General features: G+C 42.4%; 2 protein-coding genes across 3 annotated transcripts in view; both read left to right on the top strand.

Annotated features, from left to right (window-relative positions):
* The window catches only part of LOC125704500 (putative C-type lectin domain family 20 member A), a 202,412-nt gene that overhangs the window by 40,547 nt on the left and 140,008 nt on the right, over positions 1–21,857 (top strand). Inside the window, exon 1 of one of the 2 annotated variants that reach the window (XM_048970116.1) lies at positions 487–496. The exons of the other annotated variant lie outside the window; for it this stretch is intronic. The gene's annotated coding sequence lies outside the window, so the exon portion shown is untranslated. Of the gene's footprint in view, positions 1–486; positions 497–21,857 lie in introns of those variants that run through there. 2 annotated transcript variants of the gene reach the window in all.
* LOC125704502 (macrophage mannose receptor 1-like) lies at positions 3,193–10,724 on the top strand. The gene is made up of 7 exons (XM_048970120.1): positions 3,193–3,374; positions 3,729–4,109; positions 7,879–8,235; positions 8,513–8,866; positions 9,667–9,758; positions 9,847–9,959; positions 10,240–10,724. The coding sequence occupies exons 1-6, from the start codon at positions 3,299–3,301 to the stop codon at positions 9,940–9,942; spliced, it is 1,356 nt and encodes a 451-aa protein (XP_048826077.1). The 5' UTR covers positions 3,193–3,298; the 3' UTR covers positions 9,943–9,959; positions 10,240–10,724.

Raw genomic sequence — 21,857 nt, 5'->3', positions numbered from 1 at the left:
AAGGAAAAGCTCCCAAGAAGGAAGAAACCTTGGAAGGGACCAGACTCAAAGGGGGAGCCCATCCTCCAGGGGCTGACCCAGGCGGAGACTCGAACCCAGGTCGCAGAGGTGTGAGGCAACAGTGCTAACCACTGCACCACCATGCCGCCCCCTAAGACAGAATAGCAGTGTAGAATTAGATTTTCTTGTTACAATACATTGAACAAAAAGTGTTTTTAATTCTTCCTTAACCTATAGTCCTTTCAGACACTCATTCACATGAATGCTTAGTCAAGCATGCAAATATTCTTCCACTTCCTGAAAGATCCAGAAAACCGAAGAAAGCATAACAAATATGCAACATGTCTATTCTGTTTTACATACATAGCTCTGTGTACGTCCAGAGGGATTCCAGAACATTCTGTTCATTTAAGTAGATACTGTCACTGTCAGAGGCACCGAGAATCATTTTAACAAGGACAGAAAAGCAGAAACCCTTCAGACTGACAGAGACCAGGTAATGGCCTTTATTGGCATTTTTAACCATCATCTTTTAAGCTTTTTTAAAATTTACATTGTAATTTTATTAGAAATATTCTTAGAAATATGACGATCTTAGATTATCATTTATTTTACACCTTTACAGATATAATCATAGCTTTATATTTAAAGAATAATACAGAATAAGTTACTGTTAGAACATCTTTATCAGCATATTGTGATGAAAAGAAGCCACGTGTATACGATACTCTGTGTGATAAACCGATCCTGCTGATGGTTCCCTGAAACTGTGTCCGTCCTTTTATTTATATAATACGGACACCTCCGTGACGACCCTGCCGGGTTGTGTGTGATGGTGAAATAGTCCTTACTGAGCAGGATAAGTTTGCTACAATATATGGAATTTTTTACGAGAAGTTTGCAAAAAAATCTTTTGTTACTCTAAATGTTTTTCACTCCAAAGAACACTATGTTATATTTATGTGCATTTTACATTAATTGTTTTTCATGATACATGTAGCCAAACATTATCTGTCTACAGTGAAAAAATGTCCAAAAATGGAAATGAAATTGAGGATATTGAAGGACAAGCTTTAAAAACTGTCTAAAATGTTACAATTATGTGTGATACGTAAAGAAACAAGAAAAACTTTTATTCGAAACATTGTGAAATTGTTTTCAAATAATGTAATTTGCTGCCTTCAAACAATTATTTGTTCACCTGGCTAATCATTGAGTTGAATGAATATGTGAGGATGGCGGGGAATTCCCGGTCATAGTAGAGATCATTTAACACATAACGGCAGATAGCAATAGGCAGGTAACTGGGTGCCCTTAGTTTCCCCCCTTGGAGGTCATTCTCCACACAAGCATTTGGAGGGTTAGTTGAGTTTCTCAACTGATAAAATTCCCAATGCATTGAGGAAAAGATTGATAAAATTTCACAATCAATATCCTAAATTTCATTTCCATTTTTGACCATTTTTTCGCAGTGTACATATAATTTTTAGCTGCATTGTATTTCTAAAGTGATTTAAATTGGTGCAGGAGCTGCCCATCCAAGCTGTACTGTATGTGTGTGGAGCTTGCAGGCTCTCAAAACTGACCGTAGGTGTGAAGGTATGTATGAATGGTGTGTGTGTGTGTGTGTGTGTGTGTGTGTGTCCCCTTCCATGGGTTGGCTCCCCATCTTGGGTTATTCCCTGCCATTCTCCTATTATTTCTGGGATTGGCTCTGGAACCCTGATTCTCAGTACAGGATAAAGCAGTGTGGAAAATGAAGGAATGAATGGGCTCTAATGAAATAACATGGATAGTGGGTAGGTTTGTTAATCTTACTTGGTCACCAAGGGAGGAATTACTTTTCTGCTGCTGGTCTAGATACATAGAGCAGGTGCAACAACCATATTGTCAGACAATAAGTATGATACACATACAAAAAATACATTTTAATACAATATAATAAATGCAATGTATAAAATGTCCACACACTCTCTAGCAAAAAAAATGGATTTGGGAGCTTTTCCCATAAAGTTACTCTCGACCAATTCAGACACTTCTGCAAGTGGACTTTTGCAAAGTGAATTGATTGGAAGAAAAAAAGAAAAGAAATTTTGGAAACCGATAAATTACTTGAATCCAGGCTGCATTTGCAACTGAATATTTACAGCACATTATTTTTTGTACCTGTTTAGTGTGATTTCTGCATCCATATATCTTTGGAAAGCTTTTCATATCCGAGTTGTTTGATGGTCCATCCATTCATCTCTGAATTCTCAATGTTTGCCGTTTATTTTCTCTTTTTTGCTAGATAACGTGTATTGATCCTCAGTGTATCTCTGTCACTTCAATTAATATAGTCAGCAAGTTTCATCATCACCACCCATTATTTTCTTTGTAGAAGTTCACATTACTGTAAATATGCCTGCAAATCCCTGCTCTAGATCGTATATGTGCCATATTTCCTATGATACAGAGAATGAAATTAAGGTCAGTTCATCCAGATCAGAGGGCAGGAGGCATTACAGAGACTCGTGGCGGCTGGCAGGAAGGAGCCAGAGAAGCTGCTTTGTGAAAACTGTACTTACTGGGACTTTACAGGCATAAATGTAATGACAGGCATGGGGGGGCAGAACAGCCATTCAGTTATGATTCATAAAGCCCAGGAGAAGATAATCAAAGGACTGGGGGCTGCCACTCAAATCTGTACGTTTATATCACTTTAAAAATAGGTGTAAGTAATACCAGACAGATATCCTTTCTGACTGTGGGTCTGTCAGTTGAGGATGTACACACAGTATGTGAGACTGTATGACTCTGTATCTGAGTGCCTGACTGAGACTCTTATGATCCCATCTCTGTGAACGAAAAAGAACAAGTTAGGTTTTCAGGTTTAAAGGTTAAGTATTTTGAGACCTGTTGGTTTTTATTATAGTACAATGGGAAATAAAAGGAAATCCATACAAACAGAGTTATGCATAGTGTGTGTGTGTGGGGGGGGGGGGGGGGGGGAGGGGAGGGGGGATGTATGTGTGTCGGGGGGTGTATGTGTGGGTGGGTGTCTATGAGTGGATTAGGGGTAAAATCCCGTTTCTTGACCAGGTCCTCACAAAGATCTGAGAATGCAATCAAAAAAGTGAAAATGCCAAAAGTTGCACATTACTTATGGTTAATGTTAGGGCTAGGTAGGGGTTAAGGGTGTCATGTTGTGATTATAGTTTTCCCCATAGAAATCAATGGAGAGTCCCCACAAAGGTGTAATTTCAAATCTGTGTGTATATTTGCTCAGATGTGTGTTACATGATCAGTACCATAATCAATGTTTTCTGCAGCCCGTTGGATCAGCATGATGGGTTGTAATGTGTTTCTTCTGCTGAAACTTCTACTGATTTCAGGTCAGTTTTCTTCATATTGCACTTAAATTATAAAAAGGGCCCCACAAATTTACATATTGACCAAATCTGCCAGAATTCAATCATATTATATTGCTCGTTCTTTGATGTTTGCAGGACCCTTATGTTACACTTCTTATACATGACAGAGACACAACAGCTACATTTACATTTAGATTAAAAAAAAATCTGATTTTTTACAGTATGCATGTCTTTGATAATAATGTATATTCATCAGCCTGTCAGTTCAAAGATGGACTTACAAAAGCCTTTTCTCATCTTGTCAGATCAGGTTAATATTTTTCTATTTGTGATCATGTGTATTTGTTTCTCTCTGCCTGTGTGACGTTCTTACAGAGTTTCACAGCCACTGTTCATGCCTTTCACATCAGTACCATTTTGTAAACATAAACCTGACCTGGACTGACGCCCAGGCTTACTGCAGACAGAACTACACTGACTTGGCTACCATTGACAATATGGAGGAAATGAAAAGACTAACTGGGTCTGTAGGCTCTGATTATACTGGGGAGGCTTGGATAGGACTGAAGAATGGAACATCATGGAGATGGCAGTGGTCCTCAGGAGAAGGAGATACAGGGTACACCAACTGGGATACGTATGCACAGTACATGCAGAATAATGGCCAGCACTGCGTTGGGATGCTAGACGACGGTTGTTGGAATAATATTAATTGTTCATTGTTAAGAATGACGGGGCATTTCATCTGTTATACTGGTGAGTAACATTAACCAGCTCTTTTCTGACATATCAAATACGCCTCAAAGTATACTATCCAGCCACGACTTACCCCATAGTAGGTTTGACAAGTAAAAAGGACTACAGCCTAAATGAGAGTACATTCTGTTTTGGGTATTAGATTAGATGAGCTTTATTGATGCCAGAGGGAAACTCTTGTGCATTCTTGTGATAAAATTGATACAGTGTGAATTGGGACTTTGCCATCTTGCTCATTTGACTTCCACTGCCAGCCCCAGGAGGATGGGCTCCCTGTTTGAGTCTGGTTCCTCCTAAGGTTTGTTGCTTCTATGGAGTTTTTCCTTGCCACTGTCACCTCTGGTTTTCTCACTTGGGGCTTTGAAGCACTTTGAGGCAATGTAATGTTGTGAGAAAGCATTATACAAATAATGTTGAATTGAATTGCATATAGGAGCAAATAAGTAGAGTGCATGCAGTGTGAACCAGGCAAGATGCAAATACATTTCACTATGCACACAAGTAAATGTAGTGCAAATGAAATAAAAAGTACACAAGACATAAATAGAATCCTGAAAAAAAAACGGAGAATTATGGAGTAAAAATGAAATTAATATTACTTTTTCCTGACATTTAAGTACAGCAATGTGAAATTAAACTGAAAAATTAAATAAACAGACAGCACTTATTTCTATTGACAAGATGGCTGCTTCCTGATGTGTTATGGCTGGGCTGGGGAGTGACACATAGGGAGGAGGTGTTGTACTGCCTGATGGGAGCAGGTAGAAAGGATGCTTAATTGCGCTTCTTGACACACCGTGGTGGAAAGAGCCAGTGCTAAATGTGCTCCAGGATAGCGCCCCCTGAAGCAGATGGGCAGAATTGGTCATAATATTGCCCAGGTTTGCTAACATTATCTTCTATGCTACTGTCTCCAGTGGATTCAGGGTCAGTCCTCTGATTAACCTTGTCTTCCTGATGAGTTTGTCCCAGTGGTTGGTTTTGCCTGATCTGATGGTGCTTCCCCAGCAGGCCACTGTGTAGAAAAGCACACTGATAGACCGATAAAACAGGCATAGCAAGTAGATCAATGTCCACAATTATGTGTGTCTGGTAGGCAAACTGCCAGAGAACCATAAGGCAATCCGCAAGCTGTGGCTACCCGTTTCAACTTCAGCCACCCCGTGTCTCAGCCAGCACAAGTTTTCGTGCACCTCTTCAGCAAGGCACACATCTCTGGGCAAGGACATCTCCTCCAGAACATCCCTGCTCCAGTTGGCTATAGCCTGCAGTACGGGATCGTCACGGATTTCTGGCTGTTAACGCCAGAGCAGTACCTCGTCCGTCATGCTGAGGTATTCCTCTTCTGTGAGGCGAGGTGTCTGGCTTGTCATTCTGTCATGCGTGCCGACCGGGGAAGCAGGAGCAGGGAGGCGAGAAAGTGGGGAACAAGGGATTTATTATAGAAACATGCAAGGAAATCAAAAGACTGACGGAAGACTTCAATGACCGGACTGGGGTAAATATACCTAACGCAGACTTAAATACACTGGACTAATAACAACAATCATAAACAGCTGGTAAACCTGGGAAATCCACACGAGCTAATGAGAGGGCATGACAGCCTGGAACTCCCTCAGCAGGCCCAATGAGGCTGGTAGCATCAGGGGAGGGCAGAATCAAAGATGCATTCAAACATGTCTACTGTAGCTAACCTTATTTACTGCCGCTGAGATGTATCGTGAATGACGCGACGTGATGGCCCGTTGGTGATGTGTAGAGTTAAGGTAGACAGTGGAATAATAAAATCTGTTTAAAAACAGATTACACTCATTAGCCCGGTCCCTGCCCTCTTCCCCTGCAATGTTACCAGCTTGCTTGTAGCCATTCCACACTTCCTTTGTGCTGTTCAGTTGTAGCTTATGCTACACCTTCTCCCTGTGGCAGTGTTTCTCCTTGCAGAGTTGAATCTTCAGTTACGCCTGCACCTGTTTAAGTTCTTCCTTGTCTCGAGCCCTGAAGGCCATCTTCTTCTTAAGAAGGTTCTTTGTGATCTATGGTTTGTTTTTGGGAAAACTGTGCATTGATTTTTTGGGGACTATGTTCTCCACACAGAAGCGGATGTAGTCCTTGATATAGTGGCTGTATCCCTTAACATCTTCCCCATATGACTTATAGAGCATGTCCCAGTCTATTTCTTTTAAGTAAATGCAGAATCGCATAGATTTTAGGTGAATAAAAGACACAGATCAACCGGGAGTGTCACCTGACTGACTATAATTCATGGATGCCAAAGCCAGCCCCCCGCCATTTTAGAATCAGGGAAAATCAAAGTTGATGGGTATTTAATAGAGTTAAATAAGTTACATGTAACCCAGGTATATTCTTGTCACCTGTTTAAAAAAAAAAAAAAAAAAAAAAAAATCATTTGTATTGAATTAATTTAAATTTACATTAGAATATATTAATGAATATGCTGTAGAAGTACAAAATAATTCATAAAAAATAATGCAGCAAATTAAAAAAATAATTAAAATAATTAATTAAATAAGTGAGTTAACTTTAACCTTAAAGTAGTCTTCCGGAAGTGATCTAAAACGCGGGAAATGGAAGAAAAAAAACAAGAGAGAAGAGACGTACTCCTAATGCGGTGCGACAGATTTCGGAACAGAATAAATTAGGAATCGAATTTTACTGTAGTACTTACCTTAGGTTGGATGTAGAGGAAGAAGAAAAAAAGGGTTTGAAAATCTATGATCGAAAGCCCTAAAGAAGTAGAAAAGGGAAGAGACATTATTATTGATTATTTGCAACTTTAAGCCATTAAATATAAAACGCTCAAGCTAAAAAAAAAAGAAAACCTACGGAGGAAACCGTGGCTTATGTAATTTTCATAAAGGGATTGTTTTTATTTTCTTTCGTGTTTTTTTACTTAATTGCTGAAACTGTTGAGTGTACTTGTGGATGGCAAAATCCTCACACTTGGAACAGAAATCAAGATGGCGAGCCTCCCAAACGACAAACGACTTGGAGACGGACGGTTAACACGGATCTCCGGATTTTGATACGGTTGGATGACTATTCTTTTCTTTTTCTTCTTTGATCAGGATCTAAATACGTTTACTTTTCTGGAAAAGAAAGACTGGTTGGTTTATTTTAATTTTCATAATCTAATTGAACTGAACTCTGGTGAGAAGAGGGGAAGTTTACCGGTTGTTGTTTCTTCATTACGTGGGTACATATTTGGACCAAATGTAAATGTGTTGAAGAGAGCTATTTATGTTTAAGGGTTGATTACTTGATGTCAGAAAGAGTAAATTGCATTTGTTTTTTGTTTTCAATGTTGGGTGTTGACAAGCTAAATCCATTTAAGAAGTCAAAATCAACATCTATACGGAATTAAACCTTTAAATAGTTACATCATACGCAGTCAAATGGTAGATATAAATTAAACATTTAAAACAATTAGTTTCCTTTTAAATAGGAGAGAATTAATTAGTGTTAAATTAGTAAGTGATACTCTGACTGGACTCTAACTAAAATTCGTTTGGATAACATAAGTATTAACAGAAAAAAAAATCGAAATTTAAATTTAGATCCCAACAAAACACGACAAACCAACTAAATAACCCAAACCATTCCAATTGCTGGTTTTGTTTTGTTAATTTCTGTATGTGACGAAGCTCTAGGATTGAATCCGTATTTATTTATTTTTTCCCTATAAACTTAATACATGTGAATGACTTCTGGGTTATTGCTGTTTCTTATGCTGTTTACAACAAATCCACAGCTCCCACCTATGAAGACGGAATAAATGCTACCTGGAACTTCACCTTGATTAAACAAAATATGAATTGGTCTGATGCTCAGAGCTACTGCAGATACAATTACACAGACCTGGCCACTGTGAGGAATCAAGGAGATAATGACTTGATACATAAAATTGTTCCAGGTCACACTTGGGCATGGATTGGCCTGTTCCGGGACACATGGGAATGGTCAGACCTGTCAAACTCCTCATTCCGTAACTGGAAAATTGGCCAAAATGATTATGTGAATAACACATGTGCTTTAGCTCAGGTCACCTGGCCTGGGACATGGGATGTGACACCATGTGATGAAAAGCATCCATTCATATGCTATGATGGTGAGTGATATAACTTTACTACAGCGGCTGATTCTCACCTTTATCTAACAACATTAATCTTACTTTAAAAACATACTACACCCAAAGTTATATTTTAGTGTTATAAGTACATATAACACTGTACAGTTGAATTATAGTTGCAGTAGTTTTTTCTCCACTGTTTTGTGAATTTCACTCCCTCTACCCTTCTGGTAATTCCTTTTTTCCAAGTTTCCAAATGTCACATGACTTTCTCCTGAACTTGGCTTTCTGACAATCATTTTACCTTCTCTCCCAGATAACCTGATCTTGGTAAATAGTAACATGACCTGGAATGAAGCCCTGAATTACTGCAGAACGCACCATTCGGACCTGGTGTCTGTCCACAATGAGGAGATCCAGTACTGGGTCAGTAGGAGAGCTGAGAAGGCCTCCACTGATCATGTCTGGCTGGGGCTGCGCTTCTCCTGCTACCTGAACTTCTGGTTCTGGCTCAGTGCAGAAAATGTCTGGTACCAGAACTGGGCCCCAAACAACATATCCAACAGTAACTTGTGTGGAACCACAGGGGCAGTACAATCTAAAGGCCCACATTACTGGGTCAGCCTGCCTGAGACTATGGAGCTCAACTTCATCTGCTCCAAATATCCAAGTAAGACTGATTCACAAACACAGTACCTGCAGAATAAGTACATGTACAACTACAGAGTTGCATCAGAATCTCGTTTTGTCTTCCCTTTGTTTTGCTTGTGCATTTCACTCCCTCTACCCTCTCATAACAAACTCATTTTCCCAAATTCCAAATTTTCCAAATGTGACTGCATCTTGTTTAATGATGTGGTATATAGAGTTTCCAAACAATAATAATGCGCATCTTTCCACATGTAGGAATCTAATTTGTTTTGTAAAATCGATTTGGAAGGTGTAAATTTATCCATTCATCCTTTTTCTATACATGCATGTTCTATGCTGGTGTACAGGGGTATGAAGCCGAGCCTGAAAGCTCTGAGTGTCTGCGAGGTATAAACCCATATCAGAGTGTAACAGATCATGGTACATGTGATATGTATTATACAGATTGATTTGATTACATTTAGATTAAAAGAACTATTAACTGTTTTTTTTTTAAAGGTGATAACAGAAGAGAGTGTTTTTCTTCCCACATGTTAAGCAAAAAAACTCAGATACCCAAAACTGGCATTAAGAAATAGAAAAAAATGTTTAGTAATACTTCAGGATCACATAAGCAAAAATTAAAGCACCAGATGTCTCTAAATCAACGAATAATTGTATCTGCATGGTTTAACGTTTTGAAAATAATCGATGCAGCACGTTTTGCTAATGATTAATGGTTAAATTAATGCTTATGTTTAAACATTGCTATTTTTAATTTGATTATCATTTGTATGGAACTGGATGTGACCAAGTGTGCTGACTTCTTCTGTTGCTCAGTTCTTACAGGAAAGAGAACAGTGGTGAGACTGACTGTCAGTACTGATGGAGACATAAAGGATCCTGCATTCAGCAGCCATCTGTTAATGCAGGTCAGTTCAGTTCTCATGTGGAGCTACACAGAGAGACACAAATTGCCAATAAGTGCTCAAGGAATTATTCTGTTGTGTTATAATCTAGCTACAGGAGAAACTGAATAGCGCAGGCATGTCAGGAGGCACCGAATTATCCTGGAGGACTCAACCTGATGGCCAAATCTTCCATCCAAAGGACTAAAGAGCATAAATGAGAAGGTAACGGGTTTGCAACATCTAGTTATTGAAGGTGTAAGTAAATACATCTTTAGTGTTGTTGTAATTATTATTCCACTGTGCAGTTTGTGTAACATAGTGTAACTATTGTATATGTTGAATATATATTGTATTAATGTACCTTCGTTTAGTAGATGCTTTTGTCTAAAGATTCAAACAGTAAAGTGGGAATTAATAAGGCTTGTGTCTACATTATGTAATAAGCAATCAGTTTATAGGAGAGGTAACAGAATGGTGTATCTGTGTGTTTTCCCTTTGCAAGGGTCTGTGAATGTGGAAGAAACGAATCTTCAATGTGTCTGGAATCGCAGTGGGATCTGAGGAGCAGAGCAGCCCAATATGCATTGATTTGCACATAATGCAAAGAAATGTTTGCTTTCTACTGAATTCACGATAATACAAGTGATTTTCTATCCTTTTGTATCTGCATAAGATAAACATTCATTTGTACTGATAATGAAACGGTAATTATCTAACTGCATTTCAAGCCCCACAGTGCTCACTGCTTTCCTTGGGGTGTTTCATTTTAATAGACGATAAACATTTAGAGGTGAAAATGTTTTCCGTAGCCTCATGATTCCAGGGTTTTGGGTTTTAACTCTCTGCCTGTATTTTGTTCTGTATTTGTGAAGCTTGAATGTTCTCCTGCCATTTGCATGGGTCTCCTTTGGATACACAAGTTACCCTCCACAACTGCTGATAATAACATTTAATAACATACAGCAAATTACAAATTATTGCATAGGTGTGTTGAGTGTTGTGTTCAAGTTCAAAACTTTTGTTGTCATTGTTCAGTTGTCTGGACAACGAAATTGACAGACCACAAAGATGCAAGAAAAGTGACAGAGACTTTACAAGATAAAAAATAATAAATAAATAAATAACACAACAGTTAAAACAGCAGCAGTTAAAATGAATATATAGAGGGGATCTACACGTACTCCCTCCCACTCACCTACCCACGTACTCTTATGATCACCGTAAGTTCCCAGAGATAGTAATAATGGGGAGGAACGATGTCAGGGATCTGGTACATTTACAGTTCTGACAGCCCTCGGGTAGAAGCTGTTCTTTAGTCTGTTGGTTTTGTACCTAATGGATCTGAACCTTTTCCCAGAGGGCAGTTTGATGAATAGGTGATGATTTGGATGTCGATGGTCTTTTATAATCGCCCTGGCTCTAGAGAGACATCTAGAGCTGGCAATGGAATCCAATGATTGGCACGTATTCAAGGAGTGGACAGCCAATCACCTTCTCTGCTGTACTGGTGACCCTCTGGAGTCTCTTTTTACCGGCTACTGTACACCCAGCGTACCACATGGGGATGGCGTACATCAGCACACTCTCGATTGTGGTTCGGTAGAAGAACACCAGCAGGTTGGGCTGCAGCCTATTCCATCTCAGGACCCTCAGGAAATGGAGGCGCTTCTGGGCTTTCTTCACCAGGGCGGTTGTGTTTGTGGTCCAAGACAGGTTCTCGGAGAAGTAAGTCCCGAGGAACTTGAAAGAGAACACCCTCTCCACGCAGTCACCTTTTTAATTAGGGGGGGGGGATCAGCTTTTGCCTTACGGAAGTCCATGATCACTTCCTTAGTTTTCCTGTTGTTGAGGGTTAGGTTGTTGCAGACACACCATTCTGTCAGACACTGGACCTCATCTCTATAAACGGTGTCATCATTGTTAGTGATGAGCCCAACCAGGGTGGTGTCATCTGCGAATTTGATAATGGTGTTGCAAAAGTGCATGGGGATGCAGTCACTGGTGTAGATGGTGAACAACAGAGGGCTCAGCACACATACTTGTGGTAAGCCAGTGCTGAGTGACATAGTGGATGATCTCCGGTTACCAACTTTGAGATATTGTTGCCCATCAGTAAGAAAGTTTTTGATCCATGCACATGTAGTGGGGGGGAAGTCCATGTTAACCAGCTTGGCTATAAGGATGTCCGGGATGATGGTATTAAAAGCTGAATTTAAATCGATAAAGAGCATCCTTACTGAAGTCCTAGGATTCTCTAGATGTTGCAGAGCAGAGTGGAGGCCAATGGAAATTGCGTCCTCGGTGGACCTGTTTGCCTTATAGGCAAACTGATGGGGGTCAAAGCCAGGTGGGAGGCAGTCCTTTATGTGCTTTAGGACCAGCTTCTCAAAAAACTTTGCAACCACAGGTGTCAGTGCAATGGGTCTGTAGTCATTGAGGCTACTGACGGTAGAGAACTTGGGGACTGGGACTATTATTGCAGATTTCAGGCAGTGAGGGACATTGGCTTGTGACAGGGATAAGTTAAAAAGTCTGATGAACACAGGAGACAACTGGTCTTTGAGCACTCTCCCAGGTATTCCGTCAGGGCCAACAGCTTTCCTCTGATTTACTGCTCTGAATATATTACGGACCTCATATTCTTGAAGCGTGAGTGTGTGTGGGCTGAGCACAGAGGAGGCTATGGGCAGGGCAATTTGCATGGAAGGAGTGTGTACAGTTCTCCCATAGCGAGTAAAGAAGTGGTTAAATTTCTCTGCTAATGAGATGTCCATGTTTCCCATATATGTTCCACTGCCTTTGTAATTAGTAATTTGTTTCAGTCCCTCCCGTACCTTTCTGGGGTTATTGTCTGAGAGGTCATTCGATAGCTTATTTGAATAGGCCCGTTTTGCTTCTCTGATGCCTTTTCTAAAGTCTACTCTTGCTCTGCTGTACACAACCCCAGATTTATAAGCAGAGTTACGTGCTTTTAACAGTGCCTGAACCTTATCCATCATCCAGGGTTTACGGTTGGGGTAGACTCGGACCCACGTTTCCATGGTGACAGTGTCCATACAATGCGTGATGTAACCCAGCACTGCAGAGGTATAAGTCTCTAGGTCATCATATTCAAAAACACTCCACTCTGTAAGGGCGAAACAGTCCTGCAGCTGAGCCAGAGCTACATCAGACAAGAGGTTAATAGTCTTGGTGATGGACTTTGTCCTTTTCTTGAGTGGTATGTATGCCGGGACAGCAAGCAGGGAAAGGTGATCAGACATACCCAGATGGGGGAGGGGAACAGATCTGTAGGCTCGCTTGATATTTGTGTAAATATGGTCCAAGGTGTTATTCCCTCTCGTGGGGCATTTCACATGTTGAACAAATTTAGGCAGCACAGTTCTTAAGCATGCTCTGTTAAAATCCCCTACGATGATGTGTACTCCCTCTGGATATGTCCGCTGCTGTTCAGAAATTGAATCATGCAGATAGGCAAGGGCGGAGCTAACAATAGCATCCAGAGGTATATAAACAGCGGTTATTACAGTTTTTGCCCATTGCTTGAACACTATAGACACATGCTTAAACCAAAGTAACGTAACTTGAAGTTCCTGTTACTATACCTTAAACAAAGTGTGACCATACCTTAAACAAAAGTGCTGCTTAGCACTTTAGTTGCAATTCTGCAACACACTCACTCCTTTCTACAACACACTTACTCCTGCACACTACACACTATGTCATACATAAGACACTTCATTCAAAAATGAAATCTCAGGGTACCAGTGGGAAAACACATCTATTCAAAATACAAAACACATTGGGCAATTGAAAATACTTAGACACACACCTGAAAATACTGACTTACAAAATGGAACACCAATCAGCCAGCTACAAAAACACCTCACTTAAGCCATTTTGAGAAGTTTGCAAGCATGGAAGCAGGGAGAGCTAGAGGAAGAGGAAGACAGAGAGAGAGAGAGGAGGAAGTGGTCGAAGAGGTCATGCAAGGACTATTATTTCTGATGACATAAGAGCAACTTCGGTGGACCATGTCATAAACCATGGCCTGACTATGAGGGAAGCTGGGCAGAGAGTCCACCCTAATCTAAGCCGTTTCACAGTTTCATCCATAATAAGGACATTCCGACTGGAAAACAGGTATGTCATCAACTCTCTACTCTACTCAGACTGTATGTAGAGTATTTACAATACTGTACCATATCACATTGCCGTATCACATGTACTGTATTTCAGGGTGACTAATGCTCCTTTTTGAACAAAAGTAGTAGTTTTGTGAAACATACGATGATAACGTGTTGAGATGTTTCAGTACTATGTATGGTATACACAGTAAAGTACAGTATATACAGTACTGTAAAAAAGAAGCAAATCAATAACAATTTGTGGTTGCATTTTTCTACAGAATGGCTATAAGACCTACTGGGGGTGGACGCCAGCGCCTGTTCACACAACAGCAGGAACTTGCCATCGTGAACCTAGTGAGAGCAAACAATGCAATCCATCTCCACCAGCTACAGCAACAAATACTTGAAGATAGGGAGGTATTCAACAACATAAATCGAGTAAGCATTACTACTATCAGACGCATCCTGGTAAAGCACAACATGACCATGAAGCAACTGTACAGGGTCCCATTTGAGAGGAACAGTGTCAGGGTCAAAGGACTTCGACATGAATATGTACAGGTAAGTGTAACAGTCCTTTACATTTACAATACAGAATGGGTGCAGTCCAGTAACAGCTGAATATGTACCATTTGATCAGTACCACATAGATATATTTGGAAAGCTACACAGGTACTTGTGTGGTGGGGTGGGGCGGTTCTGTATGTGTAGTAGTCTAGTTGTGTGTTTTGAGTAATACCATCCACAATATGTATTTTTTGTTGCAGAGAATCTTGGACATGGATGGAGCTGCTCAGCCTCATGAATTTATTTACGTTGATGAGGCTGGATTCAACCTTAGCAAAAATAGATGATGGGGACATAATATACTTGGCCAAAGGGCGATTGTGCACGTCCCAGGGCAGTGCGGGGGAAATATCACATTGTGTGCCGCCATAAGCCTCCGAGGGCTACTGCACCATCATTCCAAACTGGGGCTATATAGTGCGCAACACATAATCACATTTCTAGATGCACTTCATGATGCAGTTGTACAGGACAGACCAGAGCAGCCCAGGTTTGTTGTTGTCTGGGATAATGTCAGTTTCCATCGGGCTGCTATCGTCCGGAACTGCTGGATCCATTCATCCGAGATGATTGCGCCTGCCCGCGCTGCTTGAAAAGTCCATATATATTGAGTCTAGAAACCTTGATCAGCAAGTCTTTGATAGGGTGCAACGAAATGACGAGAGGAAGAACATACCTTTTCACACAAGGGGATCAGGACCTCGTATTAGAATGATATGAAGAATTTCAAGAACTAATATGCACAAAGGGTGACACGGCAAAAGCAGCCCAAACCATAAAATTTTACGCGGAAGTAGTGCTCAGTGTACTTACTGAATGCAGCGTTTCATTTCCTATGTGTGTCACGATCGGTGCAGGACCTTGCGGCGATCGTGCGGGCAGGCGTGCAAAGACTAGACAGGCAGGCAGTATATGGGGCAAACTAGGGATCTATTAGAGGGTTCAGACACGGGGAACATCGATAAGCACATCTAACCACAATGACGGACAGGGGAAACAGGTCAGACCAGGACTTAAATACACCAAGACTAATCAAAGGAATCGGACAAAGCTGGAGACGATCAGGGAAGCACACGTGGGTAATCAGGGGGCGTGGCACACACGAGGAGCAGACAAGCCGGGCATGACAGAACCCCCCCCAAAGGCGTGCTTCACCGGGCGCGCCTCGGAAGGGGCGAAGGACGGGACGAGGGAAACAAGATCTGAAAAAGAAGGGCAAAACCATTAACGTGAAACAGGAAACAAGACCGAGGTACAAAACAGAACAAGGGACAAGACATAAGACAAGAGCTGACAAACGACAGGGAAAGCAGAAAGACAGATAATAAAGGGCGGAACGGAAGGGACAGACGGAATAAACGGATTGGGAGTGCTGGGCAGGAACACCGGAAAACCAGAAGTAGCGTAGGGCGGAATGACAGGAGGGACGAAGACAGGAGAATAGGGAGCGAAGGAGGGGGAACTAAGGGGCATCAGAGGAAGCCACAGCGGGCTTCGGGAGGCAGCCGGAGGGGCTGCAGGCGGCCGGGAGGCCGGAGGGGACCTCGGAACGGCCGAGGCGGCAGGGCGAGGGACCGACAAAGGGACCGAGGGGGGAGTCGGAGGGGAGACCAGGGAAGGGGACGAGGGAGCTGGAAGGGACCCTGGCGAGGGCAAGGAGAGGGGGGGAGCCGCAACAGGCGGCGACGTCTTCCGACGTGCCAGAGCGCACGGAACTGCAGGCGACCGAAGAGTCACCATCGGGGGACTTGCAGGCGACTGCCGAGGGACTGGCGGAGGGAGCGAGGCAGGGTGACAAGGTCGTGGATGGGGACCTGCAGGCGATAGCCGACCCGGGGGGCCAGGACCAGCAGGCGCCAACCGCGCCTTAGCGCTGGCGAGGGAGGACGCGCCAGGGGGCAGGGCGGTAGGGACCCCGTCCTACGTCTGTGTCCCCTACCTTTGCGGGACACAGACATAACGACCCTCGATCGGGGTCGAGGTCGTCGGGGTGAGGGCGAAGGAGTTCTCAGAGAGAGCGCCTCAGGTGTGGGCGCGGGAACTGAAGTCAGAGGAAGCGCCTGCTTGGGAGCCGGGTCCGCAGATGGAGGGAGCGCCTGCTCGGGAGCTGGGTCTGCAGGCACTGGGACCGCCTGCTCGGGAGCTAGAGCCACAGACAATGGTGGTGGCTGCTCCGGGAGCTCCGGCGGTGGTGGCTGCTGCTCAGGCTGGGCAGACAGCGGCGACGGCTCCTGTGTGGGAGCCGTAGGCAGAGGCGGCTGCGTGGGCATTGGAGCCGTATGCAGATGTGGCTGCGTGGGCATTGAAGCCGCTGGCAGAGGCGGCTGTTCGCTCCCGGGGGCCCCCTCCCTAAGGCCCGCCTCTCCGGGCGCGTTCAACTGGGAAGGCGGCTGCACTGGCTGCGCAGGCGGTTGCGGATGTAGCGGATCGGAAGCGGGATCCGCCGGTAGTGGTGGTTGCTCTGGGGCGGGTGGCCGCACCGCAGCAGTGAAACACGATCCAGATACATCCCCATCATGGGTGGGAGAATGTGGCCAGTGGTGAATGGCTCATGCATACACATAAGAGCTCCTACAGTACATATTCAATGGAAAAAGACCAGAAATAGTGACATGAGTTTGGTTTTTCTTATTTACTTATCCAACTGAATGTTGCAACTACACCATTCAGTCATCTTCATGTAGCCAAGACTTTGGTGATCAGATATCTGGGATCAAAACAAACTTAGTAAATTGCTTACTATGTACTTTTATAATGCTTCTGCAAGTGTTCCAAACTGCATTTTGCAATGTCTATACTTTGTGACGACCCTGCCGGTCTGTCAGCCCCACCCACTTCCTACCTGTGTTCTTGTCCCTGTTTTTTTGAGTAGGTGATCAGGCGCAGGTGTGTCGTGTGAAACCTTAATTGGGAGGAGTATGAAGAGACCTGCATCCTCTGGCGTTTTTGGTTTGGTTACGTTTTGGACATTCCAAGACATACTTTGCACCCCTCTTGCTTTACTTTCATATTACTGACTTTGCGTACACTTATTTTTTTTCTTTAAATAAATATTTTAATTGATTATTCGGTTGTGTGTGGTTTCCTTTTATGTTGCTCTGCCGTTGAGCCAGGCGGGCGTAACAACTTTGATGTCAAATTACAAACTTAACAAAAATCTGGCATATTTACAATATACATTAAAATAAAGATGAGTGTAATGGCAAAACAAATATATAAGAAGTAACTTATTTGCCATGAATTCAGATATGATATTTGAAGAAATGTGTGATCATGCCCCAGTCAGTGAAAATGTGTTTCCTACCCTTAGACCCCAGAGAGTTACGTCATGTGCTTGGTTAAGCCCTGTCTGCTCGTGTCTTTGAATAAACCCCGTGTTCCTGAAGCTCTGTGTCCTGGATCTTGAATGTCCATTCTCTACTCTGCCGGCCAATGTTTGATTCCCCGGTGAGGAAGAGGTTAAATTCCCCTATGGAGCACGTTAAACTCCTGTTGTTCTGGTGATTTTTCAATAATTTTTTGTGCTTATTTTAATTACTATCTGACTATGGTTCTTAAACCTGTTCTGTGTACCTAGACCAGCGACAGAAGAGTAAATTGGCCCCTGGAGATCAAGTCTGTTTACCAACCCATCCACTATTCAGGTGATAATCTAATACTACAAATATAGCTCATAATTGTTTCACTCTGCACCACCTTATTTCACGCGACTCACATTACAACTACTATGAAAAAAGTAATGTAAAATGCACCAAAATATGTCTATATATAGCATATTTTCTTCAGAATTATTAACATAAACAGTAATAAAGCACTCCAGACTCACCTCAAAATCAAGTTCCATAATTATATATTTGTGTTTGTGTGTGTATATATATACAGACACTCCTCTACTTAAGAGCTGTCAACTTACGAACTTTCAGACATACAAACGTAGAGGACTATAAGTCCAAACTGTGTTCCTTGGCCTTCCCTTTCCTGTTCGCAACATCGATTTTTTTTTCTGCACACCAATTCCACCCAGTATGACTTCTGGTCACTACTCCCAGCATCCTAGTCCATTGTACTTGCGTATACCCTTAGAATGATGTTGAATAACGACATACGAACATTTAAAGTTAAGAATGGTGGTTTGGAATGTATGTCGTCCGTAAGTAGAGGAATGCCTATTTGTGTGTGTGTGTGTGTGTGTGTGTGTGTGTGTACACACACACACACACACACACACACACACACACACACACACACACACACACACACACACACACACACACACACACACACACACACACACACACACACACACACACACACACACACACACACACACACACACACACACTGGGGGGTGGCATGGTGGTGCAGTGGTTAGCACTGTTGCCTCACACCTCTGGGACCCGGGTTCGAATCTCCGTGTGTGGAGTTTGCATGTTCTCCCCATGTTGTCATGGGGTTTCCTCTATGTTTCCCCTCACAGTCCAAAAACATGCTGGGGCTAATTGGACTTGCTAAATTGCCCGTAGGAATGCGTGTGAGAGTGAATGGTTTGTGAGTGGGTTGTTCCCAGCCTCGTGCCCATTGCTTCCGGGATAGGCTCCGGACCCCCCGCTACCCAGTAGGATAAGCGGTTTGGAAAATGGATGGATGGATATATATACTGTGGCACTGAAGGCTGCACCCATGATGATACAGTTCGTAGGTCCCATTTCTGATGTCGTCCCTCCAACTGACTGAACCAGATTTCCAGCTCAGATAGTGCCCGCCTCCACCCGAACATGTGGGAAGGCAGAAAGCATGTTCGTAGGTCCCATTTCTGATGTCGTCCCTCCAACTGACTGAACCAGATTTCCAGCTCAGATAGTGCCCGCCTCCACCCGAACATGTGGGAAGGCAGAAAGCATGGATGGTTAGAACATGCATTGACAGAATAATGGACAAGCATAGTGGATAAAATGGCATGAACTGCAGCACCAGCACCCATAGTTACAGTATGTTAGGTTGCAGTTAAGCTAAACTGAAGTAATAGGCTATCATTCGAGATTTTAGACTGAGAACGAATTGGCATCCTGAACATAGGCTGGCAAACCATTCCAAAATATGAGACCTCATCTCACCTTGAAAGCAAAAATGTGACCCGTTGCTATGAAATGAGTCTTAAGTCGCACTGGTAAAACTACACCGGCTCATTTCGTGGTGATGGGTCACAAATATGCTCTGGTAGGCTGCCTGGGTCAGCATCTTATCCTGTGACAAAGCTGCCATCTTGTGGCGGCCTCTTACCATGACAACACTGTCTCACCATTTGTGTTGTTTGCTATATCAGGCTCCTCAGGACAGAAGCAATAACTGGCAGTGTGGGATCCCATGTGGATGAATAAGAAATGACATACGGCCCATAGGATTGTGGCCCTGATTCATTACTGTGTGTCATTCAAGAGAAATACATTCCGGGAGAAACCTTTACTCCTTACTGTCATAACAAAGGACACTTCGTACAAGGTATATTAATTTTAACTTCCACAACTATACAGAAGCTATAAGGAATTCACTTGCAGAGTCTCTTACCAATGGAGTTTTCACAAAATGTTGGTTTACTGAACAGTAAAATAATATAATGTAATACAGCGTTGATAGGGATACACCAGTACAGGATACTCAAGTGCTGGTACTCATACTCGACCAAAATTTCCCAGTACCTATAACCAGTATCACATGGTAGATATGATGATATTATGCTAGATCCGCACACGGAAGTACTGTTGAGACAATTACAGTTGAAAAAAGTGCTAACTATGTCAGCTGTCTGGAGGTACGAGGTACTTTACAATCAATGATAATGATAACAGCAAAGCAGACTGTAATCTCTGCTCTATCACCTTATCAAAAGGACGAAAGACATCAGTTATGTATAATACTAGTAACCTGATAAAACACTTAAGGCACCAGCATAAAAAAGAATACAGTGACTTTGCTAAGGCTAGCAGCAGCTGCAGATCACTGCAACCAACTTTAAAGGAAACACTATAGAAGCGAGAGAAGATACCGAGAGAGAGTCCGAGGGCAGCAGCTATAGCAAAAACACTTACTGAGTACACTGCTCGTGATTGTCCATGGCAGACAATGTTGGATTCCGACGCCTTCTTAATGTGCTGGAGCCCAAATATGAGATTCCAAGTTATAATATTACAGAAGTATATTACAAAATCTGTCTTGCCCAAAGTGAATGACTTCGTGAAAAACCATCTACCATCAGCTTAACTGCACGGTGGATAGATGTTAAATTTATTTCCAAATAAGCTTTGCTCCAAGAAAAGGTTCATATTCAGGCTAAACAATGGCATCTGCAAAGAAATGCTTCATAATTGGGACATTCCTAAAAGTTCAGTCCGCGTTGTGCTCCAAGATAATGGCAAGAACATGGTAAAAAGGCATGAATGATTCTGGGCTCCTTAGCCTTCCCTGTGTCACTCACATACTCCAACTAGCTGTAACAGAGGGTATTCTTGCTCAGCAAAGTGTTCGTATTGGCATGCTCACATCCACAGGACATTCAACTATAACTCGGCCAGCCAGTAGAAAGACTCCAACATGATGTTCTGACTCACTGTAACAACACATTCTATATGCTGCATCATCAAGCAGAAACGGGCCATCAGAATATATGGATCTGAACATGAGTGTACCGACGACCTCAATGCTACCCAGTGAATTGTTCTGGAGAAGACGCTATCCAGAGGAGTTAACTCCACATGTAAGCTCATTGAATGTGTTAGCCTCCGATGTTATTCCTGCCGTCGCTGTGCTGTGGAGACACTGAGCATCATGGAATTAAAACAATGAACAGTTTACTTGTGGCTGTGAAGAGATGCTTTTCTGGTATGGAGCAAAACGCACTTTGCTGCATCAGAACTGTCCAAAGTAATTGACTAATATAATAATACTAATCAAATTGCACCTCATTTGAAATCCAATCTGTTCTTTGTATGTGTATTTATCACATAAATACAGAAAAATAAAATGCTGATGGCATGGATGTTAATTTTAAATAATTACTTTCTGTACTATGGCTAGAATTAATTTTCAATTTACTACAAATGAGTTGAAATAGGTAAAATAGTTAATCGGTTGCAGATACATGGACCGGTGTTGTGCTCTAAACTGTCCCCCTGCCAAGAATTGCCTTCCCTGACGTAATCACTCTTTTTAAAGGTTCGCTTCTCCTTTGCGGGATATTCTCATGTCTACTTTAGGAGATTTAGGAAACATTTAAGCTCGTTCCCATAGCTTCCAGGATAGGCTCCAGACTCCCCATGACCCAGAAAGATAAGCAGTTTGGAGAATGGATGAATGGAGAATGGATGGATGGATGGATGGATGGACTACTTCTCACATTACACATCAGGGCATCACTATAATTGTTAAC

Source organism: Brienomyrus brachyistius, chromosome 12 (genome assembly GCF_023856365.1).
Source record: "Brienomyrus brachyistius isolate T26 chromosome 12, BBRACH_0.4, whole genome shotgun sequence".
Taxonomy (NCBI): domain Eukaryota; kingdom Metazoa; phylum Chordata; class Actinopteri; order Osteoglossiformes; family Mormyridae; genus Brienomyrus; species Brienomyrus brachyistius.
The sequence above is the reverse complement of the archived record's forward strand: the minus strand, read 5'-3'. Positions and strand labels throughout refer to the sequence as shown.